The sequence below is a fragment of the Molothrus ater genome, chromosome 14, assembly GCF_012460135.2.
Source record: "Molothrus ater isolate BHLD 08-10-18 breed brown headed cowbird chromosome 14, BPBGC_Mater_1.1, whole genome shotgun sequence".
Lineage (NCBI taxonomy): Eukaryota > Metazoa > Chordata > Aves > Passeriformes > Icteridae > Molothrus > Molothrus ater.
Window position 1 is genome coordinate 4,505,888 of NC_050491.2, and position 25,587 is coordinate 4,531,474.

A 25,587-nucleotide genomic window follows, 5' to 3' on the forward strand; every position below is an offset into this window, starting at 1 on the left:
GGATGGGCATTACTGGGAGCCGGTCGAGGGGTGGATGGGCATTACTGGGAGCCGGATGAGGGGTGGATGGGCATTACTGGGAGGCGGTTGAGGGGTGGATGGGCATTACTGGGAGCCGGTCGAGGGGTGGATGGGCATTACTGGGAGCCGGGGGGTGGATGGGCATTACTGGGAGCCGGTCGAGGGGTCGCCGGGGGGCTCGGGCCGTGCGGTGGGGGTGTCGCCAGGTGGCGCTGCGGGGCCGGGCCGGGGGCGGCGGGGCCGCACCTGCCCGCGGCAGCACCGCTGGGGCTCAGCGCGGGAATCCGTCTAAAATGTAGTAAAAATGGAGAAAAAAACAACCGGAAAGAGGAGGAGGAACCCGGGGCGTTGCTGTCCAGCCCTGTGCCCGCCCGCTGTCCTTGCAGGGAGTTGGCTGGGAGGAGCAGAGGTCCCGGAGCGCGGGCAGTCCCCTCGCTGCTGGCCCCAGGTTGAACTGCAGGAGCCGTCGGGGAAGGACAGGCTGTACTGAACAGCGGCCGGCGCTGCCTCCAGTACCCAGAAAACTGCCCCGCCCGCGGCCACGAGGGCCAGAAATGCGCTTCTTGTTAATGACGCTAATTGTGGAGGTAATTGGTGTCTGAAGTTGCAGCGGAAGAGTTCAAAGACGTGGGCACGTCTAACGCAGATAAGCTGATGAGATGGGCAGGACTGAGTCAGCATGAGGATGGTGGGACAGACGTGACGCAGCTGCTGGCATTCTCGTAGGGTCAGAGAACTTGCAGCCTAGCAGTCTGTATGGGTACGATGGACGAAATCAAGCTTGAACTATCACTGAAACATCTCCACTGTCAGGAGGACTGCAGAGGAGGCTTCCAGAGTCTCCTTTCTCCGGCCATTCTGCTCCAGGCAGGGCTCAGCCTCGTCACTGGATGGCCACTGCAGTGCAGGGGCTGCTGGGTTCCAGGCTTGGACTGGCAGCAGGACAGGCATCCCTGGATCCAGGCTGCTGTTCTCAGAGAGACAAAACCCTCAGCTCTGAGTCAACTGCCAGGAAGGTCACTGGCAGTGGGTGAGCACAGAAATCCTTTGTGCTGCTGCAGCACAGGGCAGAGGGGGTTGCAGCCTAAGACTTAACAGCTTGTTCTGCCTGCCTGTGAGTCTACTCTCCTGTGTCCTGGCTGCATCAGAGGTGTGGGGAACAGCACCAGGCCACTATCCCAGTGATGCTACTGTGAAGATGTCCTGGTTTGAGAGGAACTGGGTTTTTTGGGATGCTGTGGTCAACTGAGGTTTCAACTGTGTTTCTAGGGGAAAGCCTATGGTACAAGAGGGACTCCTACCTCCTTGATGAACTGAGAATTGATTATCTAAAGGGTGGTGATGGACTGAGAGTTGGTGATCTGAGGGGTGGATGTATTGGAAATTTGGTGGGGGGAGGAGGACTGTTTTTTGGAAGGTTTTCATTCCGAGTTCTGTGTGTGTTTCTCTTTACATATAGTTGTAGGTTAATAAAGTTTTTTCTTCTTTATTCCTAAGTTGGAGCCTGCTTTGCTCTATTCCTGGTCACATCTCACAGCAGACACCAGGGAGCATATATTTTCATGGGGGCACTGGCATTGTGCCAGCGTCAAACCGTGACAGAAGAGCAGCATCCCTGCCCTCCTGCTGGCTGTGAATCCTCAAGCAGCCAGAGTCCAGCCACAGATCACTCACTCACTCCCTCCCATGCCAGGGACACCTTTGCAGTTGAGTTCCCTTATGGTTCTCCTTGCCAACAGCCCTAAACATGTCCCCTGAAGCAGAGGATGTCCCACAGTTGTCACGCAGATGTAAAGTGTTCATACCCTCTGGGATACAGTGTCCCTTGAGCTTTGCCAGGTCTCCAAAGGAAAACTGTTGATGGTCAAGGACACCCTGGACAGATGGCAGCCTCAGGAGTTTTGCAAAGGCAGTAGCATAATAGCACTGGGTTGTCTGTCACCAGCTTGCCTCGGGGTCCTAGCTTGGGTTGGCCACGCTGGCACATGTGGCAGCGTGCAGCTGGGGCTGTGCAAGGATGAGGAGAGGGGACAGAAGGGCAGGGCAATCCCCTAATTTGGGGCAGAAAGGCATCACCCCTTCAAGAGGGCACTGGGCACTCTGTGGGATGCCACAATGGGCAGCACCAGGGCTTTTAGGGGGGTCCAGCACAGGGTCTGGAGCATGGTGCTGGACAGGGTGACATGTGCCCGTGGCACTGGAGCTGCCAAGGTTCCCCGTGGGGAGAAGGGCAGAGCCCCACACTCAGCTTCCTCACAGCCTGTGCCCCTGCCTGCCCCGGCTCCCCTGGCTCGGGGCCTCGGCCCTGGCTCCAGTGTCTGCGCGCTGCCTGGAGGCAATTCAGCCCCCCCACTCCGTTCCTGGTTTCCATGGCAACTCCAGTTGAAATTACATTAAAAAGAAATGAAACCAGCAGCTTTTCTCTCTGGCAAATAGGGGGAGGGGAGCTGAGCTGGGAAAGGCTGGGGAAAGGGTTTGAAGTTCGGAGGGAGGGGGCTGTGGGACAGATGCATTCCCACTTGGGGTCCCAGTGCTGGGGGCAGCAGGACTGGGGGGATTTGGGGACACCCCCCACTGTGGCACACGGTGTTGGCAGTCCTGGATGCTATGGTGCCAGCTTGCCTGTGGGGGTCCAGCGCCCTGACATGGGGGGTGATACCAGGGTCCCCCTGCTGCCTCTGTCGAGGGGTACCAGGGACATGAGGACCAGCACAGGGCACCCCACCCACCCAGCCCGGTAATCCCCCGGCCCTGCATGCTCCAAGAAGAGGCGAGACACACCGCTATTAAAAATATCACTTCTGTTTTATTTGGAATTTGTTACTCTGCGCGGGTGACAGGGTATAAATACATTCTCCAACGAGCATCCTCACCCTCAGCCCTGCGTGGGGCGGGGGCCGGGGCGGGGTGCGGGGCCGTTGTTGTGCTGGCCCCGGGCAGTAGGGCCAGCAGGGCCAGCAGGGCCATCGATGCGCTGGCCCCGGGCAGCAGGGCCAGCCGGCACCGGTGCGTCACGGCCGCCAGCACGGGCAGCGTCTGCCAGCCGGACCGTCTTGCACAGGGACAAGATATGGTGTCCCTACAAGGACCTGTCCCTTTCTCCTGCCTCCCCAGGCCCCCAGGTGCTAGTGCTCACCTTGGGGGGCTGAGACCGGGGTACCCCACGTGGGATCCCCTGCAGCTCCTTCTCCATGCCCGCACCACACCAAAGCCACTTGTCTAGAGCCACGTGTGGCTCGATGGCCACAGCAGATGCCCCAGCACAGGTTGGCTCCCAGCCCCACACAGGCTGCATCACCCCCAGAGTCCCTACCCAGGCATCTGTTCCAGCTGCACATCCTGGATGCCGGAGCTGGGGTCACTCCACAGTGGGGTAAAGGCCCCAGTGGAAGGAGTCTAGGAGGCAGAGGTGATGCTGGTGAGCAGCTCACCCTGCTCCTGTCGCCCCGCTCCTGCCGCAGGCTGCGAACCACCGGCTCTGCTTTCGGGCAACAAGCACGGGCAGGGAGGGCACAGCACAGCCCTGGGGCAATGGTGAAGGGATGTGGGATGCTCCTGGGGGAGCAGGGCAGGGTGGGGAGCATGAGGGGCTGTCCTGGGTTCATGGGAGTGAACAGACAGTGCTCGGAGCAGGTGATGCCCACAGGGGCGGTGGGTGGCACTGGCCAGTGGTGGCGGTGAGGGACCGGGGCGGGGGTGCTCGCAGGCAGGCCGTTGGATAGGCTTTTTGGCTGAGATACGTGGGCACGGGTGACAGAGGAGGGAGAATATCAAAAAATACAAAAGAGCGCAGCCCCACAGTGCAGGAGGCACTGCCCTGCCTGGTGCCCACCCACGGCAGGCGGGCGCCATGGGGGGCCGGCACCGTGCGCACACGCTGGCTTCTAACTGGCTTTTTATTTTATATCAAGAACACTTGGTTTTAAAATCTTTACAAAGGACAAAACGCGGCGACTCCGTTAGTGTGTAAAGAACTAAAGATCTGCTTAAAAAACGTCTCTGCAAAGAGAAATGACTGACACAAAAGAGATTCTCTGCAGCGCAAAGAGGGGCAGAGGTGCCAAGTCTCCAGCCCAGGCCCCTGCTCCCAGGGTCCCTGAGCCCCGGCACCAGCCCCAGAGCCCGCATCCAGCACAAGGCCAGGTCCCTGGACTCTGCCCATTCCCTCTGCCTATAGCACCATGGCCTGGGGCCACTTCTCAGCACAGTGAAGGAGCCTTTTCCAGGGCTGCCAAGATGCCTGGGGATGTCTGGGCACCGGCTGAGAGGGATGCCTGGTCCTGCTCCTCATCAGTCCCAGGGTGCTCGGTGGGCTCAGCACTGGAGATGCGATCGCCCCACTGGGAGGCACAGCCACAGCACCGGGAATCCCGTGGCCACTGACAGTGGGGTACCCCTGCCCACCTGCACGGGTGGGTTGTGCAGGACTACACCGTGTCCCTCCTGCACCCCACTGGCATCCCGGGGCAACCCACGGGGCCCTGAAGCCAGGAGAGTCAAAGCACTTCTCAAAAGTTAGATAGGAACAAAAGAAAGCGCCGGGGCCGCTCTGGGACCCCCACAGGTCTCTGGGCTGGGAGCTGCACCGTCCGTGGGCGCTGCCCCTCCGTCTGGGGGCTCTGCGGGCCCCGCCGGTCCCTCTGCCAGTGTCTGCTGCGTGTGTGTGCGTGCGTGCATGCGTGTGCGCCGGCGGCGGGCAGCTATACCCTGGTGGTGGAGTGTGAGTGCGGAAGCCCCGTGCTGTTGAAGCCGGCGGTGAAGGTGTTGTAGGGGTGCAGGGTCTGCAGCCCCACCAGCGAGTTGGGGATCATGGTGATGGTGTTGGGGGTCATAAGCGGGATGTCGTCCGGAGAGCGGCGCAAGGTGAGGGTGTAGTCGGGCAGAGCGGCCAGGCGCAGGGTGTCGTGGGATGGCACAGCTTCGCACTCGTGGTGCCCCTGGCTCACCTGCAAGGAGGGCATCTCCTCATCAGGCGCGTGGGCGATGTCGTTGGAGGCGCCGCGCTGCGGGCTGGGCTGCCGGTGCGTGTCCTGCCGGCGCTTGTCCTTGCGGTAGTAGAGGGCGGCGAAGGCCAGCACGTTGAGGAAGAGGAGGGAGGCGCCCACGGCGATGGTGACGCTCAGTTCGGTGGAGTAGTCGCGGGGGCTCTCGAGCAGCGTGCCCGCCTCTTGCTCTGGGCTCCACTTCTCCTTCCCGTTCTCGCTGTTGTAGGCAGGAGAGATGGCGGGGCGCTTGGTGGTCCAGATCTTGCTGTTGGGCCGGCGGGTGATGTGGGAGTTCTGTGTGGTGTCGGGTGGTGGCACTTTGGTGGTGGTGGAGGTGTAGTGGAACATATCGTGCAGGTTGTACAGGTGGGGAACCAGGTGCTTCCAGAAAGCCACCTTGGTGGCCCGGTAGTGGTCGCGTACCCGCGGCTTCAGCCCAATGTGCAGGTACAGCTGGTCACGGGGGTTGTACTTGGACCAGGCCACCTCCTCAAACCGGTTGGCCTTGGTGTGGATGAACTTGGTGTCCTGGGGGACAGGCTTGTTGGGGTCCCTGTGAAACACAGGCAGAACAGAACTAGCACTGGGAAAAGCCAAAGAAACAAAGAGGGAGAGCTGGATGCAGAGACAGAAACTGAGGGGACCTTTGCCAGTGGTGGCACAGGGTGGGCTGGTCTTGAATGACTGGGCAGCACCCAACCCTGGCTCAAGTCTCACCCAAGATAACCAGGGCCAACAAGCCTTCCCACCCCTGGGGCTTGGCTGGGTCCTCTCCCAGGGGCTGGCCATAATCTAAGCTTTTTGCTTTGTGGTTGATGCCATGGCCCCAGTGAAGGTGCAGCACACGGGGACCTCTGGGCACAAGGAGCTCAGTGTCCCACACTGGGCATGATTAACCCCCCCACCACAGCACAGCCCCAGGGAGTACAGCTGCAGTGAGTGCAGACCCCTGAGGCATGGCACCCATCCCCACTCACCCTGTCTTGGCAAAGTTGGTCCAGTAGGTCATCACCACGGCGCTGAGCATGACGTCGTTCTTGGAGAAGTTGCAGGGAAAGAGGTCTGTGGGGCCAATCATGGGGATCCCAAACACGTAAGGCACCTCATCCCCGTGGGCTGCATCGGACCATGCAGGCTTCATCAGGCTCTGGCAGTGGTGGTAGAAGGCGTAGAAGTAGGTGGGGGAGCCGTAGCGGGCGTGCAGGTCGGCTGTCACTACCGAGGGCTCTACCCACTGGTGGTCAGTGAAGAGGGCCACCAGAGTCTTGCGCCGTGTCTCGGGGTTGTCCCGGTCGGCCCAGTCCGTGTACATGAACTTGATGGTCTCCCTCAAGGTGTCCTTGCCCTCAGGGTAGCCGTACAGGTTGTCTACAAAGTTGGAGACTGAGTAGTCAAAGTCACTGCCTGAGACACCGTCTTCGGGGTCCACCACACCCTCCACAAACTTCAGCCCTTCACCCTGGTTGACCCCCAGCATGATATCATAGTTGAGGAACTCGCCCTGCTCCATCAGGATCTCTGGGTCATCCGGGATCACGTCCCCGTCAATGACTGGCCCGAAGGCCACGTGGTAGCGGGCTGGCTGGATGTCCTGCTCTACCAGCTCCTTGGCACTCTTCTGTCGCAGGCAGTCCACCATGTCCACGGTGTCCAGCACGTTGCAGCCCACCTTGTCAGCCAGCATGCTGGTGTACTTCACAGGCTGGTAGTTCACTGCCCAGCTGGAGAGCGCGGAGCCGCTCTGGATGATGGCTCTCTGGAAGAGACCTGCAACACAGGCAGGGAGTGGAGAAGCTCTCAGCAGGGTTCCAGCATCCCAGAGCTGCACTGCAGGATGCAGCATGGAGAAGGCATTGATGCTCTTGTACCCCTGCAAGGAGCCAGCACTGCAGCCCACACCCAGCCTTGTCCCTGAGCTGTGCTGCCTGCTGAGCTGGGCTCACACAGGGGGCTCAGCTCAGGGCTGTGGGGATGGCAGGATGACAGCTGGGAATGCAAGTGGGTGCTCCTGGAAGCAACCAAGGGCTGCTGTGCTCCCTGAGGATCCCATTGCAGGAGATGACCCTACATCCCTGTCCTGGTGTGGGGAGAAGAGGGGCCATGGTTGCATCACAGCCTGGCCTTGCCAAGCAGCCTGTGCTACCCCAGCCATCCCAAGGATGTGTTACCTGGGCCCAGCACCATCCTCCAGCCCAGGTTGGCACCTGCTTCACTGAGGAGCCAGGCTGTGGGCTGGCAGCAGTGGGAGGGTTAACGCCTGCTTGGGGACACTTAACCCTGCCTGTCCCACCCCACCGCTTTGTCAGAGTCCCCCTCCACCCCCTCCCTGCTGCTTCCTGCCCAGCTGGGGCTGCTCAGTGCCAATCCGGCCCTGCAGGAGCACGCTGCCAGATGCACAAAGAGGGCCTTTCTGCCACCAGGAACACAGAGGGAGTGGACTTTCGCCCTGGAAAACGAGGCCACAAAGGCCCTGGCCCAGGCAGAGAAATGTGTGGCTTCGCTCCAGTCCCATGTCAATGGTGCTTGTGCTCAGAATACAAAGGGTGGTGAGGAAGCAGAGCCTCTGGGCTGTGAAAGGCAGCCAGTCTGGGGTGCACCCAGGGGTCCCTGCTCTCTGACCAGCCCTCTTTGCACCCCAAGTGCTGCCTGCACCCCTGCCAGACCCCAGCACTTGCTTTCCATGAGGGACTGTTCGGGTGACCCCTGAACGGTGCTGGCACTGCAGTGTGGTGCCCATGGGGCTGCCCCTGGCACCCTGAAATGCAGAGAACCCCTGTGCAACCAAGGCTGTGCCACTCTGCAGGGAAGCAGAGCAGCACCTTCCTGCACAGAAGCGTTCAGAGGCTCCTGGCTCCCAGCCACCATGTCCATAGCTCTTGTCTGCACGCACATTCCTCACTCTGCCAAGTACCTGACGTACAGTCCCATGCACTGGGACAAAGAGAAGTCACAAGCTCTGTTTGTCACCTCCTGGTGCCCTAGAAAGCCATACCCAGCCTACAGGCTGGAGACTGGCCATGGGCTTGCTTGCTCTGCGCCATCGTCCACGTGCCAAGGAGCCAGGATGGGGTTTCCTGGCTCCCTGGAGATGCTGTCCCAGCAGCAGCTATTGCGCCCTGCCAGCAGCATCCCCTCCCAGACAGACCCACCAGGCTGGGCTCTGGCCCTGCCCACCACTGCCAGGGCAGCTGATGTCACTGTCAGCTGGTCATGTCCCTGATGGAGCCCCTCTGCCATGTCTCTGCATGGCCGCATCCTGACCCAGGACTCTGTGAGAGCCCCGACTCGTCATGTCCTCCTGCTCTGTGTCAGCACCTGACTGAAGCCTGACAAGCACCCCAGGGAGGCAGCAGCACCCTGCCCTCCACACTGGACCTCTGCAGCTTGCTGAGGCCCAGCAAGAAGGTGAAGTTCTGCCTTTCCTTCCTGTTCCCCTCCATGGTGAGGGTCCCAACACACCCAGCCTCCTGCAGGAGTGTCTGCCACAGCATGGTGGAGTCAGTGGTGGGGCCAGGGCTCTGCCAGAGGGTGGTTGGAGCTGCAGATTGCCACCAGCTGCTGCCAGCTCCACATTTCCTCTTTGCTTTGCCCAGTAGCTGAGACTGGAAACACTTCTGGGGGTGTCTGGGCTAAGCCCTGCCCAGAGCAGGGTGCTGGGTGCCTTGTCCAGCTGAGATCTGGAGGGCTGTCAGCAAAGGGCAGAAGCCCCCATGGAGAAGGAGATGGGGCAAAGGAAGCACTTAAAGTTTGCCTGGCACAGACTGCTCATGCCCTGGTATGGCTGGCTGGGGAGAAAAACAGCACTTTAATCACTGATGAGGAATCAGAGTGACCCTACAAGGCCTGAAGCTGGCAGGGAGCTGTGGATTTCCCCAGCAGCCAGACCCAACATGTGCTGTACCAAGCCTCCAGTGTCTGCCTCTTGCAGCACCTGGCAGAGCAGGCACAAATCAGCAGCTTCATTAATAGCTTGTGATCACTAGATATCTATTATTTAGATATTTTATTTTGATGCAGTAAAAACAAACCCACCTGTTCTGCAGGCTGCAACTTAGCACTGCTCCCATGCCGTGCTCCAGAGCCAGCTACCCATCCCTGGGGATGTGGGTGCTCTGGCACAGGGAAATTTTTGAGGTCATTTTACAGCCATTTGGCTTTATGGGACACTGGCTGCAGCACTGAGCACTCCTGTCCTGCCCCACAGCATTGACAGCCAGCAGCAGCTCCCCTGCCCCAGCAGTGAGTGCACGGGGGCACACCAGGGGCACTGGGGCTGCATGGGCAGCACAGGATTCACCATGCAGGTGCAGGGCTTAGTGGCACTAAGTGCAGCATCACCTGAGAAGTGCACATACTGGCAGGACTATTCTTCATGGCTGAAAAGTCACAAGGAGCAGCCCCTCCAATCCACCCTCAGCCTCTCTCCGTGCTGCTCCAGCCTGGACCCCTGCAAGAGGCTGGGGCCACCTGGGCAGCCAAGCACACACTCCTGCACTCCTGTGATGGAAAGGAGTACCCTTAGAAGCATTGGGAATGCATTACACATAGTGTTCCCTCTGCAGCCTTTCACACTCAATATGGGCAGAGAAAACACTTTTTCTTTCTGCAGGAGCTTTCAGCCTGTAAAAGACTCCCCATCATCAGCCATCAGCCCTGCTGAGGTTCTGGAGATCTCCATTCTTGTGTAATTCCCAGGCTGTTGAGCAGGGCAGCAGCTCTTCAGCTTCGAGTGCAATTTGCTGTGTGTCTCTGAAGGGCAGACTCATGCCCATGTCTACTGCTCACACATGTCCTTTTCTCCTCAGCACCACACTGGGGACACAGCACTAGAAGATGGCTGCACCCTCATATAAAGCTCATGAGCAGGTCCCTGGCAGGCTGCTCCCCTGTGGACCACATCCAGTTCAGGCTTTGCTCCTAGAATTTCCTTTAGGAAATTTATCAAAAACACCTCCAGTCTCACAGCTAATTTTTCTCCCCCTCAGTGCTTGATGTAAATGCATTTGCAGGTGGTTTACATGCATTTGCTCTTATTCCAGCACAGCATTTTAGCATAAATAATTCCCTTCTTTATTTAGAGTAAACACTCTGCTATATTTACAGATATTAATCATATTACTTCCACCTGTGTTTTGCTAGGTGCAGCACTTCCAGCTCTGCCAGTCTCCCAGCACAGGGCCCTCCACCCCTCCCTAGGCTCAGGAGGGATGTCTGGGGCGCTCTGTCTTCCCCTCTCTTCCAGTATAAATACCTTTCCTTCCCCTCTATTCCAGTATAAATGCCTTTCCTAGCACTGAGATCCCTGTTCCCAGTGCCCTGCATGATGCCCTACACCCCTCCACACCTGCACTAGGAACACCTGAGCACCAGGGCAGGGCCCCTCCTGTCCCTGGAAGCAACCAAGGGCTGCTGTGCTCCCTGAGGATCCCATTGCAGGGGATGACCCAGCATCCCTGTGCTGGTGTGGGGTCCCCACCTCTCCCCATGCCAAGGGGCTGGCTCTGGGCTGCAGCCTTGTGCACTGGGAGCACCCACTCCATCCCTGTCTCCCATATCCTCTGCCACTGGCCTCTTTCTGCCCTTGATGAGAAAGTTTTGCCTCCCAGTCCTGGTCCAGGCTCTCACCAGTGAGTGATTAGAAAGCAGCCCTGACTTTGTTGGGCTGGGCAGCAGGACCTGGGCAGGCTCCCCTCCCTGGGTTAGCATCAGCAGGGCGAAGGCTTAGCAGAAGCTTGGGTGGAGGTAGGACATAAAGAAAGTTATAGGGTGGGAGCTATAATTTGTTGAGTCGAAATCAACCATCTTAGTTAGACTAACTTTTTGTTATTCTGCTCATTCTAATCTGCCTTGAATTCATTCGTATGCTAGTCCTAAGGTAAGGAGGAGGATAAGTGAGGAGGTTCAGGTTAGGGTGGTGGTAGGAGATTGTAGTTGGGTGGCTCATGGTAGCGGGAGGAGTAGGGTGATTTCTAAGTCGAACAGGAGGAAGAGAATGGCTACTAGGAAGAAGTGGATTGAGAAGGGGAGTCAAGCACATCCCAGGGGGTCGAATCTGCATTTGTATGGGGATAGTTTTTCTGAGTCAGGTTTTATTTGGGTGAGACAAAAGTTAAGTGCAGTTAGGAGGATGCTTAGGGTTAGTATGAATAGGATTATGTTTATTACTCTTCTTTGGGTTTAAACCAGATTCTGCAGCTGCAGCAGCCTCGGGCAGGGCTGACACCTACCTTGAGTGGTGGGACAGGGTGAGCAGGCTGACACCTACCTTCTGAGTGGTGGGACAGGGTGAGCAGGCTGACACAGGAGGCACCGATGCCCGAGCCGAACACGGTGATGCGCAGGGGGTCCCCCCCGAAGAAGGCGATGTTCTCGCTGACCCAGCGCAGTGCCTGGATCTGGTCCAGCAGCCCGTAATTGCCCTTGGCAGCCTGGTCCCCCGTGCTCAGGAACCCTGAGGGCCAAGGGGAGCCCGGTTAGGGATGAGGAAACAGGGGAAGTCCTGGTTTCCCACCCCCCTTCCCCATGCCCAGGGCAGGGCACCCTGTGTTCTGTGGGACCCTATCCCACCATGAGAGTTTTGTGAGTTCTAAGCTGGAGCAGGGACACCACTGAGCTCCCCCCACCCTCTGCAGAGCACAGAGGGCTGAAAGGCTGAGAGAGCAGCTGCAAACCTCGGGGAACCTCTTTGGCCAACAACCAGCAGGGACAGGGTAAAGAGCACAAAGCTCTGTCCTACCCATACCACCACCGGTGCTAGAACAGCTCAAGACATCTCCCACCAGCCCCAAGGAAAGCTCAGAAAGCATCAGTGGCTGCAGGCAGGGCGAGTGTGAGCACAGCCAATGCTTTCCATGGACTAGTGTGGGCTGGGGGAGGCTCTGTAAAGTGTCAGGAGGTGGGCTGGGCAGAGAGGAACCGACTGTAGCCTAAAATGCAAAGGCTCTCAGTGGGGAATAAGGCGAGAAATGCTTTCAATAGCACAGGAAACACCCAAGATAAGTTATCACTCTTTCGTTTGCTTTGACTTTAAGCAGGAAGCCAAAACCTGAGGGGCCCGAGGTAAAATCCAGGCAGGTAACCCCAGCACACAGGGAGTGGCCCCAGGGCTGTGCTGGCACTTGGAGGGGGTCTGGCTGGGAGTGGTGCACCACCTCAATGGAAATGATGAAGGCACCACTTAAGTCTAATGTCATATTGTGACTCATGTGTCTTATCTTTGCACCTATCCATTTTAGGACTTTTGACATTAAAAGGTTTTGAATAAGTTAACTATCATCTTCCACATGAAAATATGGGCTCTGGAAACCATTAGAGGAATGTGCTGCCCCAGGTACCAGGCAGGAGCCCAAGGGAGAGCACCATGCTAGGCTGGATGGCCAGGAAGAGAGAAGACAGCCAGCAGCTTGGCTTGGAAAGGAGCTGTCCCCAAACCTCTACACCCCTTGTTCTCATGCAGCCAAGGCAAGCAGCAGTGGTGTTCCACACAAGCCTCCTGTGTCTCAGCCCCTGGGAGTTTCTGCTGCTTCAGCCAGGGGACTGCACTGCCTTTTGACCCTCTGTCCTCATTTTGCCTCTCTAAGTCACCAGTGCTTTTGGAAACGGGACTGTCACCCTCCTCTGCATGGCTCCAGACACCTTCCGTGGTGCCCACTGCAGACAGCCACGGCACGGTGTGTTGCTGAGGGGGTCCCAGCAGCACAAGTGGCTTGGAGGCTGCCTGTGCCCAGGGAGGGAGAGCTGCCAGGTCCCCAGGACAGCCAGGCAGCACCCGCTGGCACCTCACCCGTCTGAGCCCTCTCAGGAGGAGATGCTGGGTAAACACATTTATTATTCATTTAACCACAAACCAATATTTGCTTTCAGTTGAGCCAGTTTGTGTACATGAGCCGGGGGGGCCGGTGCCAGGGCCCAGGCTGGGCTGTGCCCGTGTGCTGGGGGCTGTGCCACGTGGCACCGCCGGGCTGCCAGGGCCGAGGGCAGGGGCAGCGCCCGCAGCGCATCCCGCCGGGCCCGCCGCCCCCTGTCCGGCCCCGGGGCTGTCCCACGGCAGGGCAGCCAGCTCATACCGAGCACTCCAACGCGGTAGTTGAGGGTGATGACAATCACGTTCCCGTAGCTGGCCAGGATGCTGCCGTCTATCATGTTCCCCGTGCCCTCCATGTAGGAGCCCCCGTGGATATAGACCATCACCGGCTTGGCCCCGCTGTCCCGGATGTCTGCAAGGAGAGCTGGTTACACACAGCCCCGCACCCACGGCCGCAGCACCCTGCCCGACAGGCAGACCAAGGACAAGGGCAATGCCAGCTGCCAGGACCACGGAGGGGGCTTGGGAGCCAAAGCCAGAGCTCTCCTGGGGGCCACAGCATGGAGCCCCAAAGCCAAACACCACTGAACCAACCCTGCCAGCCCCTGTGCGGGACGTGGCTGTTGCTGCTCTGTCCCCACACTGCTGTCCCCTCAGGGGTCTGAGCAGGTGAGGGAGGGACGCTGGCTGGACCCTGCTCTCTTCCCCGGAGCTGGGCTCTGGCACGGTGTGGGAGCCAGATCAGCTCTGCTGTGGGTGGGAGCTGCAGAGTCCAGCCCCAGGATGCAGCCCCATGTCCTGTCTTTGGCTGGACCCAAGCACTCCGTGAGTCCTGGAAGCTGGCATTGCGGAGGGGGGCAGGGATGGGGGTGTGCAGGACCTAGAGGGGGGGCCACTGATGTGTGCTCCAGTGTCTTACTCTCCCACTCCCCCTTCCCATTCCCCTGGGAAGGCAGGGACCTGCCTGTCTGGATGTAATCCCACGGCACCCCAGTGCCCAGACACAGACATGGTGATGAGGCAGACAGTGGATGCAGGTGTGTGTGTCAGGGAGGTGAGCACGGCATCTGGACGAGGACAGGGCATGAGGCATGGAGTGAGGATGGACAGTGGGACCCCGAGGGCCGGGGAGGAAGGACGGTGGGAGCCTGGGGGACAGGGAGCAGCCACGCTCCCTCTCTCGACTTCTCCTGTCCAGGGGACATCCTGCCCCTCCTGCCGCACTGGCTGGTGATCCCTCAGGGAGCCATGGCCACCCACAGGGGAATAACATCCTGGACATCCTGCCCATGTCACATGGACGAGGCAGTTGCACCTGCCCTGGAGACACAGCCAGGTCCCACATTGCCTGCACTGCCCAGCCCTGTCCTGGGCTGGCCATTCAGACCCATGGACTTTGTCCTGCCTTGTGCTCACTCACACCCAGCACCTTGCCCAGGTGGGCTGGCAGTGCCTGCTTGGCCTCAGCTGCCCCAGGCAGCTGCTGCTCCCTGCCTGCCTCCCTCAGCAGTGCTGCACAGCACTGTCCCACCAGGACTGGGACCCTTGGGGCACAGCCACACCAACACCACTGCCCACTGGGCTGTTCATGCTCCCTCACACCCACCGAGCCACTGCACATGTCCACTCCTCCCTGTGGCCTGCCCATTGCAGGGGGCTGCAGGCCAGGCTGATGGGTACCTGTGGCCATTGTCACCTCCAGCTGTGGCCCATGGCATGGCTAAAGGTGGCTTCCCATACAGAAAACCTCTTCCCTCCAGGAGAATGAGGCTATGCCAAAACTGAAACCTGTGCTGGCTCTTTTCCTATTGCCAGAATGTAGTCAGACAAATGCACAGACCAGGGGAGCAAAAAGTGCTTGCAGCTCCTCCAGGACAGACATTGCCTGTGTGGCACGGCTACATCAGGACAATTTTTTCCAGTATCACCTGCTTGAAATGTGAGGGGCAGGAACATCAGTGCCTGTGCCTGTGTCTTCTCCTCCATCCTGCACCCACTCCCTGACATGCAAAGAGCCCTCCTCAGAGCAGAATGGCAGCAATGTACAGAGATGTACCAGGAGATAAACATCTTCCTGCTGCAGCACATTTTGGTGTGTGTGGATTGAGCACAGTGGAGTCACTTAGGCTGAATGCCAGTTTACGCCCTGGTACAAGAGATCATAGGGGCACAGGTTAGCTGGAGTAAACAACAGGGTTTTAGTACTGCCAAGGAAAAAGTTTTTCATCTATTTCCCAGATCCTCAGTGCCATCTGCCAGGCCTTGTTCGAGCTGCCCTGGGCCTTCTGCACACCATGAGGCTTTACTGTCCTCAGCACATGAGGGCTGTAGCCTGGCCAACCCTTCCTCCTAGCTCCTCATCACATCTCTGCAGCCAAACACGCTGACTCCATAACCTGCAGACAAACCACCCTGTTTTACTAAAAATAGCCTATTCTGCAGCTTGCTTAGTCCTGGCATACCTCTAGAATCACATCTGCTGGAAAGGCCACTTGCTCTGTCTTGGCTGGTGCTTGCAAGCAAGACCTCACTTCCACGGGGTGAGGAAGGAGAGAAGTTGACAGAAACCAAGGGGACCCTGGGTCTCCTGTGCATGGCCAGACGCCCTTTGGGGTGCCAAGTGTTCAGGCTGCTGGCACAGCCACGGCAGGGCCAGGAAGGGGTGGATGTGGAGGCTGCTGGCTCCCAGATGCATGTCACTGACTCTGGAGGGATGAGGCTGGAGGTGGGATGTGACCTGTGGGCTCAGGGTGAAATGGGCCCAGGTGCCCGAGGGCTTCTCTCCTCCCAAGCTGCCATGCTTCCTCCCTGCCCTCACTCCAACGGAGCAGGAGCAAACTCCTCCTAAAGCGGAACAACCCCATGAGCTTTCCCCCCGTCAGGAGGAGGGGAAGGTGCTGGGTGCCCTGCACAGCCGGCCAGCCTGCCCCCCACCCCGCGCCGCTGCCTGGCACGGCAGACAGACACACACAGGGCTCCCTGGGGGTGGCAGCGGATGGCGGCACACGGAGCTGCTGTGCTTTGCTTTGCGTGTCATGCAGTGGCAGCCTCGAGCACAGAAATACCTTCGTCTTCATCACCGTCATTATCCGCTAAGTCCTCGCCCTGTTTCTTAGCGCTGGCTCCTAGGGACCAAACACGAGGAGACAGAACAAAAAGGAAAACAAAAAGGAAATAAAAACAAAACAAAACAAAACAAAACAAAACAAAAAAAAAAAAAAAGAAAGAAAAGAAAGAAAGAAAAAAAAGAACACCAAAAAAAAAAAAAAAAAGAGAATTCAAAAATAGCATGATAGCAGAGACAGTGGGGCCACGCCTGTGCCCCACAGCACTGCTGGCTACTCACACTGCACCTCTCCCAGAGCCAGGGCAGTGTTGGGCACGGGCAGGGCTGCCCCAGGAGTGTGTCAGGATGCTGCTTCACCGGGGCCCCTTCCCAGATCCTCCCTGGGGAGGGCTGGGGTGGAGGGAAGACGCGAGTGGGGCTGTGACAGCATCAGCGCTGGTGGTGGATGAGTCTCTCAAAGCACTTGTCGGTCCTCCTGCATCCCAGCCTGGCCCCCACCTGGTCATGCACCCTCAGCTCCAGGCAAGGCTCCCTCTCCTAGCACCCAGCCCTGCTCCCAGCTCTGCTGCCCCTGGGGACAACTGTCCTCTGCAGAGCTCACACCAAGGGCTGCCTTGCATGGCCACTGCCCACCAGGCAGGTTCCTGCCCATCACCCCCACACGTGTGTGACTCCTTGTTGTGCCTGGCCACAAACCACTGGTACCACTGCATGAGACCACCACAGCACACAGGGATCCCTCATGACAGCTGCTCCCCTGAGCTGCCTGGCTCCATCCTGCACCAACTCCCTCCTTACAAGACATGTTCCATTTTTCATTGAGGATTTCGAAGGCACCAGTCAGCTTGACCTGACCAAGGCAGAATCCTAAACATATGAGTTTCTGTAACATCCTGAATGCCTTACAGATGTTCTGTGTCCCTTCACCAAGCTGCAGTGCTGGGGCATGGGCCAGCCCAGCAGCCCCATGTGGATTGCTGCTGTGGATGGCTTGCAGTGAGCCCGGCACTCCCCAAACTGCAGAGAGGTGGCCTGTGGGCAGGAGGGAGCAGGGGTGCTGAAAAACCTGTGCCAAAACCCCACTCCTGCAAAGGACTGCATGCCAGTGTAGACACAAAGGCAAGTGGTGCCATCCCTGTGCTCGGGAGCTCTGAATCTCAGGAAGAGGCTGGGTGCTCTCATCCTCTTAGAGCTGCAGATCAACACCTGCAAGCCCTCTGCTCCCTAGTGCCTGCTACAAAAAGTTCCCTAGGTGATGGTGACCTCTGGGGAGACAGCAGGGTTTCCCGCAGGCAGGACTCATCCACACAGTGCCTGCACTGCCCAGGGACCTTCCCCTGAGACAAGGGGCTCTGTCTGACACCCTGCCAGGCACCTGGCCGACCCCAGGGTCCTGCTGCCACCACCAACGGCTCCCATTGCCACAGCAAGGGCATTCACAGCCCCCAGCAAAGCTCCCATCAGCAAGGGACGGGCCTGTGGCTGCATGGAACTACAGGACTAAATGCACAAAACTGGTCAGAAAGACAAAACTGGGGAGCCATGCTCACTGTCAGTCTGGGAGTGGCATTCTGCAGGTGACATGGGAGGTGGATAACAGAGATGGCAGCATGGAGTGGGACAGGATTTGAATTTACAAGGAATCTGTGATGGGGGAGGAAGAGATCTGAAATGGCTATGAGGCAGCTCCATCAGGGGGAGAGGCTTGTAGAATGCTTTTAGCAGCCATGACCTGCTGGAGAAAGTCTGGAGGAGCAGCAACCAGAAACCTCAAAAAATCCAGCAGGCAGGAAAATTTTGCAGAAGGCTGGGTCACATATGAATGTTGGGAGCAGAGGCACGATGGGAGCTGCAGCAGCATCCCAACACATGAAAGAATACTGTGAGGTGGTGAGGTGGAACAGCAAGTCCCTCTCAGGCAGCCCTGGGGCTACAGGAGGCAGGATGAGAAGAAAACTTTTCTGGAAGAAAGGGCAGAGAAGCACTGGAAGAGGTGGCCTGGGGAGATGTTTAAGGCCAGGTGGGACACACTGCCAGAAAGAGGTGAGGGAGAGCTGCTCCTGCCAAGGGCAGGGATGGATCAGCTGACTCATGTGCTGTTCTGACTTTCCCCACCATGCTCCAACCCGACCCCTTCACCTCCTGCTTCACCACCCAGCCATTCTCTGAGAATCTCACATCCTTCTCCTCTTTCCACCCATCCCTGTCATCTCCTGCCCCAGCACCTCAGCCCCAGCATCTCCCCCTTCCTGCTGCATCCTTCCCACACTGCCTGCCCAGCCCAGCCCCAGCCACACACTTGGCTGGGCATGTGCAGCCACTCAGCCTCTTTGAGGAGCTGCAAGCTTGACCTACTGTGTCTTCATTAGGAAGAGCTGCAAGCCCAGAAAGCACTTAAATGACGAAGTGCTCATGCAGTGTTTGCTAACCAGTGCTGTGCACCAACCTCTTGGTACTTCTACGGATGAGGATTTTTCTCTAATGAAGACAACAGCCAGTGAGCCTTGATCCACACTGTGCTTCAGAGTTGAGAAGCAGACCACAGGCAGCTGGAGATAATTTTCCACTGCCAAAGGCCCTGGTGCTGTTAAAGCCCTGGGACTGGCCAGGCTGCAGCCCTCCAGCCTGGTCTCCTTCAGGGACAGAAGTCTCTGTGCAGATGAGAATGGAGGAATCAGCTATAAGGAATTGTCAGGTTGCAAAAGAGGGCAGTGGACAACATCTCTGTGACCTGAGCAACTGTCCTAGCTGAGCAGGGAGGGATCCAGCTGGAGACTGCTGCTGCAGAGCTTTGGGATGGCTGGGACAAGCCTCCAGCAACCTGAGCTTCAGGCACCGTGGAAGAGATGGCAGAAAGCAGCACTTGGGAAGCTCAGCAAAGCAGGAGTGCAGTGATGCAGGCCAGGGGAAGGGGAACAGCAGTGGCATGTGTGTGTGGCAGATGCAAAGCACAAGCCTCACCCATCAGCAGGAAGGTGCCAGGGTGGTTATGGCCAACACTCACTGTTGTGACCAAGTGGGCTTTTTGCCCCTTGCTGCAGTGCTCACCTCCAGCACAACCCACCAATGCCCCACAGCTCGTGAGAGCAATCACAGCTTCACTTCCCTTACCCAGTTACACTTTCCACTGGCTCCTGCCATGTTCAGGGACACCCAGCCCAGGAGAGCTTCCTCTGCTCTAAGAAATGCCACCACATATAGCCCTGCAGCACCCACTCTCATGAGGATGGGTTTAAGCCTGTGGATTCACAGCTGGAAAAACTAAAAGGGCTCATGGCTCTTATTCTCCTTACCCATCAAAAACACTCTCCACTAACCCAGGAAGTGAATGTCTGTTGTCTGCCACTTCACTTTAAGCTGACTGCAAAGTGACATTGTTCAGGCCGATAGGAAGGATGCAGATGCTCTTATCTGAGCCACTAGGAAGATTTAAGTTCAACTTTAGTAAAAAAAAAAAAAAAAAATCACTTTGCCTGAAACAGGGGCATCCATGCTGGATTTATTCTATCTTAAGTAAACCATACCAGCAGCACTGACACCAGTGCAATCAGAGATAAAGCAGGGTAAGGAGCCTCAGTTCTCAGAGCCTTCATTCTCAGCATGGTGTGGATAAGAGAAGAGCAGGAGCCTGAGATGACACCTTTCCAGTTCCAAATGTCTGTTCAGGGCATCCATAGGCAGCTCCAGCACTCTCTCCTCAGTGGGACTTCTGTGGGGCACCCACTGCTGCAAAGCAGCCACCATGCTGCAGGGAGCAGAGTCTCTGATGGCCACATGCACCCAAAGGGACACCTGCTGCCAGCCACAGCATCTCAGCTGCTGCTCTGGGAGTGACAAGGGACAGGGCCAAGAACGGTGCAGCTGTTGAACCTGCTGCTGCACAGCCCCACAGGCAGGGACAGCTCAGCTGGGACCTGTGCCATCAGCCCTTGCTCCAGGACTGCAGCACACCTCGGTGCTGCCCTGCCCCTCCCTGCCCTGAATGATGCAGAGGAGTTCTCTCCATCCCTGAGTGGACTCAGTAAAAGCACTGCATCTCCTCACGCTCTGCTGCCCCTGCAGCACAAACACTGACCCTCACCTGTGCAAATCGCTCCCCGGAGTGGAAGCAGAGCCCCAGGGCGGTGGTCTGCCCACAGCCAGCCCTGCAGAGCAGCAGGCTTCGAGGGGGCTGGGAAGAAGCTTCCAGCAAGGAAGCACTGCAGAATTTGTGCAGCTGTAGGGAAGCCTCAGCTGGTACTTAGACAAGTCAGCTTCTTGGAGAGCAGCGGAGAAGCTGCCGAAGTGTTTCCTGAGCCCAGGAGCTGCTGGGAGCTCCAGACACCCTCACACAGCAGAGGAAGATGCTGGACCTGCACATTTGTCTCTGCAATGTCACAGACTCTTCGCAGTCCCAGCCAGAGAGATTTGGGCATTCGCTAATGAGAACCAGGAAGAGCTGCTAAGTGCAGGGCAACCACATTTTTCCCCTCCAAAAATGACATCCACCTCCTCATGCCCTGCAGCAAGGATTGCCCAGGCTGGTGAGGAAGGGAAGGAAAAATCATCTTGGCATCTACCACAGCCAAAAAAAGGCTGGAAGTGTTGGCAGCACAAAGCATGGGGCAGAGCTGCATTTTGCACATAGGTACTGTGCTCCCAGGGTGTGTGTCTGTGTGTCTGTGTACATGGTCTTTGGGTGGGCAGCACTATTTCTGCAGCAAAATCTGAGCCCCAAATGAGCCTCAGTGCTGTCAGCTCCCCTGGCACCATGCATGGCTAGCTGCTCTCAAAGCACTGCTGCCCTGTACTGCTACCAGAGAAGGGACCAATGTGTATGGAGGAGACTGGCATTTAGAAAATTTCCATAGAGGAAATGACTGTGGACAACTGGGCAGGGAAACAGGGATGTTTTTCTGTCCCAGAGATAAACAAGCATGACTGATAAATTCTCAGTCCTTTGTCTGCTCTGAAATACACAGAGCTTAGGGGTGGCAAAAGTCATGAAAACTCCAGTAAGGTGGGAGCTGAGGCATTTCCAACCACCAAAATACTGTTCTGTGAGAGGAGAGCTTATCACTGCTCGTCTGTGGCCTTAGAAATAGTAATCATGATTATTCCAGAATGAGTCAATGTTCAAATGTTCAACCTGAGGAAATCAGCACTGCAGGTACATTACCCTCTCCCCAAGCATTACTAACCTAGGATACACAATGAGGAGTGTGGGAGCTTCTGTGTTTCATCACAAGTGACTCAATTAATTCAAGCCAACAGCTACCAGAGCCTGGCCAGAGCTGGAGGGAAGTGCCAGTGTCTGGGTGCTTTAATTCTTGGCACGCCACACCTGGATGTCCAAATGGCGGCACTGGGCATCTGCTGGTCCACGAGTCAACAGAGGCCAGTGGGGGCAAAGGGAAAGTCCCCCACCAGCTCCCTGGGAGGTGACCAGAGGCAACAGCCACAGAGGGGCTGCAAAGAAACCCCACCCGTGAGCAGAGCCAGCAGGGAGGGAAACCCAGGAGATGAGCACACCCAAGGTGTCCTGTCATGCCTTCTATCATCCCCTTGTCTGGCAGTAACCTGGAGCCGGCTCCCCTGGCTGCAGGGGGGCGGCGGGGGCTGCCAGCGCTGGCAGCCGGTGGGAGGGCCGGGAGAGGAAGCGCTTTGAAGTGGCTGGTGATCACTGGCACAGCCGGCTCCGGAGGCAGCGTGCACAGACTCCCTAATGCGCCAGCCCTTTCAGGGGCAGCCTTGGCACTCAGAGAGATGGCGTGTGAATAGCCAGGACAGCAACAGGAAAAGCAAAGCAAAGAAACCAAACAACAGAACTGGGGGAAACGGCTGGAAGGAAAGCGCTCCCCAAACCTCCAAGCCCAGCTGCACTGGCCCCGCCAAACCCAGGGGTGCAGGGAGACAGAGGCTGGGATGCAGGGATGCTGCTGCTGCTGCTGCAGGACGCCCAGGACAGCAGCCTGTGCTGGGCAGACACCCTGTACTGAGCCTTTCAGAAGAGCTTGGCTGCCTGACCATCCACACGTTCATCTTTGGGATGCACAGAGCAGTCAGCTCTCCCTGCCTGCACGGGGCTGTGTGGAGGGATGGGTGAGGCATTGTGTCTGACACGGGGCTGAGCCAGCTACCATTTGTACGTCTCTACTCCCTTGTGCATGTCACTGGTTGGGAATACAGGATCATTTAGGGGCAATGGGGGAAGGTCAGTGGAGGCAAGGCAAAGCAGACGTGTCTGAACTGGAGGTGCTTGGCTCCCCATGGGGCAGCTAGGGCTGCTGTGGGCTCAGGGAGGCTGCTGTGCTATGGGCTGGAGACCAAATCCTTACTGGCAGGACTGGCACGGGGGTGTGAGCAGTGGGGTGCAGCCTTGGCAGGCACAAGGCTCAGGGCAGAATCTGCAGCATTTACACTGCCAGGAGAGGCTTTATGCTTTTAACCAGGGAGCTCTGGATGCAAAATGATCAGTGATGCAATGGGGGAAAAGCTCAGCCCAGGATGGACTGCTGCAGTCCCCCATCACACGGGTCCTTCCCTGAGCAGGTCCATACACCCCACAATGGGGTAACCCAACCTAAGGGATGCATTTCAGTGCTGCCTGCCATCAGAGGCTACCCCTCATGGCCAGGGATGGGGAGTGCCAGTGGGATGAAGGAGGGAGTGCAGGCTCAGCCCAGGAGAAGCTGTTCTGAAAGGCCTGGAGCACCATGAGCATCCTCATGACCTGACCCCAGAGCTGTGCTCCCAGCTGGCCGGAGCATCCGTGGGGCCATTCCCAGTGGGAAGCAGGGGGTGGCAGGGGGGGCTGCTTGGAGGGTCCACAGTGGCAGCACAGAGAGGTGCTGGAGGAGTGCTGCAGGCCAGGGGCCAGCCAGGCACCCTCTCACTCTCTCACTCTCTCTCTCTTTCCTCTCTGTGCCTCTCTGCCGGTCGGCTTGCTACATACCTCCTTTCCTACATATTTTCTTGTTGGGCTTTCGGGTGCATTCCTTGGAAATCCGTTTTACTGTAAAATGAATAAAAGACTACAAAATAACAGGAGGCTCCACTGATGGGAGTGGGCATGCAATCACAACCACGCTGCTACCCTCCCACCGCCCCCGGGACCGCGGGAGGTGGGGAGGGAGCGTCGCCATGGGAGGAAAACTCTGGGCCAGCCGTGCTGGGCGAGAAGGAAGGCATGATGCATCCCGTGGGCCCCAGAGACAGAGGAGTGGAGCCAGCCAGCCTGGGAGAAGCCACCGACCCGCCAGGCTGCTCTGCTGTGTGCAGCAGACCCGCTGCGGGTCCCTTCTGGCCCGCTGAAAATCCCCGGGGGCTCCTGTTGCGGTGAGGCTGGGGCGGGCGTGCGGGCAGGCGCTGCCTCCTCTGCCCTCTACTTACAGTTCAGCTGGGATCCCCTACAAAGGAAAAGGTTAGACGAGGAGGCACCCAGCGCTGCTCAGCCTCACCCCAACAGGAGCGTGCCCCGTGCGTCCCCAGCACGCCAGGCTCATCGCTCTGCCGCCGTCCCACCGCGCACGGAGGAGCAGCCAAGCGATGTGTCTGCCGGTGCACCCCAACCTCCCATCCGTACCAGGGCCCAGAAAAGGGCTCTGCGGTCCCTTTCTTGCCGGAGCATCTTCCCAGGGAGAGGCAGAGAGTGTTCCTCCCAGCCGCAGCCCACGCCCACAACTAGCGCATGGACCTGGGGAGGGTGGGAAGCAGGGAGGAAGGACGAACTCGAACCAACTCAAGACAGAACCTGGCACTCGGCGCCTGTGGGGAGCACAAATCAGCTTGTCACTCTGTGGATCTGCGGTCAGAGAGTCGGATTCAGATTTAGCAATACAAGAGAGGAGGAACCCGTGACGATGCCATGGAGGTGGAGGGGTGGGACCGGGAGGCGTGGAGGAGCAGGAGCACGCGAGACAGAGATGGCAGCTGAGGGCAAGAGGGCAAGCTGCGTGGCCAGAGAAAGCTTTCCACAAACAGACAGCATGCTGCGGGGTCCACAACCACATGCTTCAAACACAACACCCAGGTGAGACCAACCACTGCTGGGGAGGGGTGGAATGACCCCCCCCTCGCTCTCCTGCGGTCACCCCAGTGGGGACTCACCATCCTCCGTGGGGATGTAGATGTTGAGGTACAGACAGTCCTCGTTGGGGTCCTGGATGTACGTGGCCACGATATCCAAGTTGGAGGTAAACCAGATGGGCAGCATGATCTCAGGAACGGCGTTGTGGATGTTCTGGGGGCAGACTGGTGAGAAGTGGGTAGCGTTCCTGATGCCCGACCAGGATGGTGGTGGCTCGGGGGGCATGAATCTCTTCTCCCCGATGGGGGGAGCGGCATAAGGAACCCCCAGGTACTGGTCCACGGGCCCCAGGATCTCACTGGGCAGCGGCACGCGCACCCCTCGTAACTTCCCATAGTGCGTGTTGACAGTGGGCGAGTAGACCTGGCCCTCCATCTGCACAACCATCGAGGCAAAGCTCAGCACCCAGAGGGTGAGACGCAGGTCCCAGCTGGCCACCAGCTCAGGCACTTGGAGAACAGGGGGGAAGAGAGGACTTCTCCAGAGTATCAGCCACATTGTCCGGGAGAAACAGCACCAACATCCAGGCCTGAAGCTCCTGGGGCGAGGTCTCAGAGCAGCCCCATCACACCAAGCCTCCGATTTGCCCACCAGGAACAGATGGAGCAGAAGAGACGGGAGTCAGGGGTGCCCAGCCACACCTTCTGCTGGGTGGTCGGGAGCACGGACTCAGGGAGAGGTGGCACCAGCTCCTCACAGCCTCCCAGCTGCCTGCTGCTGCCTGCCTGCCAGCGGCCCAGCCCGGAGGTGACTGCTGATACTGTGGAGAGATGGAGGGAATTAACAGCAGACTTGCTCTGGAAGAGTTGAAGACGTGCAGTGCAGAAGGAGCCAGGATCTCTGGCTGAGCCTCCCACCCATGGGTGCTCATTGGCTCTGCCAGCAGCCGGGCAGGTGGCTCTGGGAGCAGGCAAAAGCAGGCAGAACAAGCAGAGCATGTGCAGACACACACACGGTCTGCCCATGCCTGCAGAGCCTGTCCCCAGTGCTCAGGGGCTGCCCAGAGTTTGGGTGCCAAGACAAGCTGACAGTGCTGTGTCCCTCCCCATAAGGAGCCCGTTGGACACCACTGGTGCCAAGCACAGCCCCTGCACAAGATTCCCCTGGCACCTCTCCTCTCCTGGCTGAGCTGGAGCTGCCTGTGCTCCGTGCCTGGCCTTCAGCACAGCACTGCTCCCCTGTTGGGGCAGCCTACACGGGCAAACAGGACCCACACGTCCTAGCCAGGCACCCATCTCACCCACCAGCACAGTCCCCATCAGCTTCCCCCTCCACTGGGCAAAGCAGGGAGAGCCCAGGAGGACCCGGGTGCTGGGCGGGCAGGAGGTGAACAGACAGAGCACTTGTGCCCTCCCTCCTTCCCACCTGCTTGCGGGCATCATCTGCCCTCCCTCCCACCCGCCTGTGGGCATCTGCCCTCCCTGCCAGCCGCTCCGTGCCCCGGCAAGCCCGGGAGGCAGAGCTGCGCTCCCCCGTCCCGCCCGGGCTGGCAGCACCAGGAGGAGCAGCTGTGGCAGCCCCCGCGGGGAAGGGAGGGCACCGCAGATGGGGACCCGCGGATGTGTCAGCGAGCAGAGCTCCTGTGCCAGGGAGCCCTCGCTGGAGGCTCTGTGGATCCTCAGCGCTCTGCCCTTCACCTTCC

General features: G+C 58.4%; 1 protein-coding gene across 4 annotated transcripts in view; it reads right to left on the reverse strand.

Moving 5' to 3' along the window:
* Window positions 1–2,807: 2,807 nt before the first annotated feature.
* The window catches only part of NLGN3 (neuroligin 3), a 39,638-nt gene continuing 16,858 nt past the window's right edge, over window positions 2,808–25,587 (reverse strand). The window contains exons 2-8 of one of the 4 annotated variants that reach the window (XM_036401899.1): window positions 23,966–24,705; window positions 22,812–22,871; window positions 15,876–15,935; window positions 13,073–13,222; window positions 11,272–11,457; window positions 5,984–6,773; window positions 2,808–5,559 (exon numbers count right to left, since the gene is read on the reverse strand). In XM_036401899.1, the coding sequence (XP_036257792.1) occupies window positions 4,722–5,559; window positions 5,984–6,773; window positions 11,272–11,457; window positions 13,073–13,222; window positions 15,876–15,935; window positions 22,812–22,871; window positions 23,966–24,443 (2,562 nt within the window). In that variant the 5' untranslated portion in view covers window positions 24,444–24,705 and the 3' untranslated portion in view covers window positions 2,808–4,721. The remainder of the gene's footprint in view (window positions 5,560–5,983; window positions 6,774–11,271; window positions 11,458–13,072; window positions 13,223–15,875; window positions 15,936–22,811; window positions 22,872–23,965; window positions 24,706–25,587) is intronic. The other 3 variants (XM_036401900.1, XM_036401901.1, XM_036401902.1) reach the window with 3 other exon arrangements.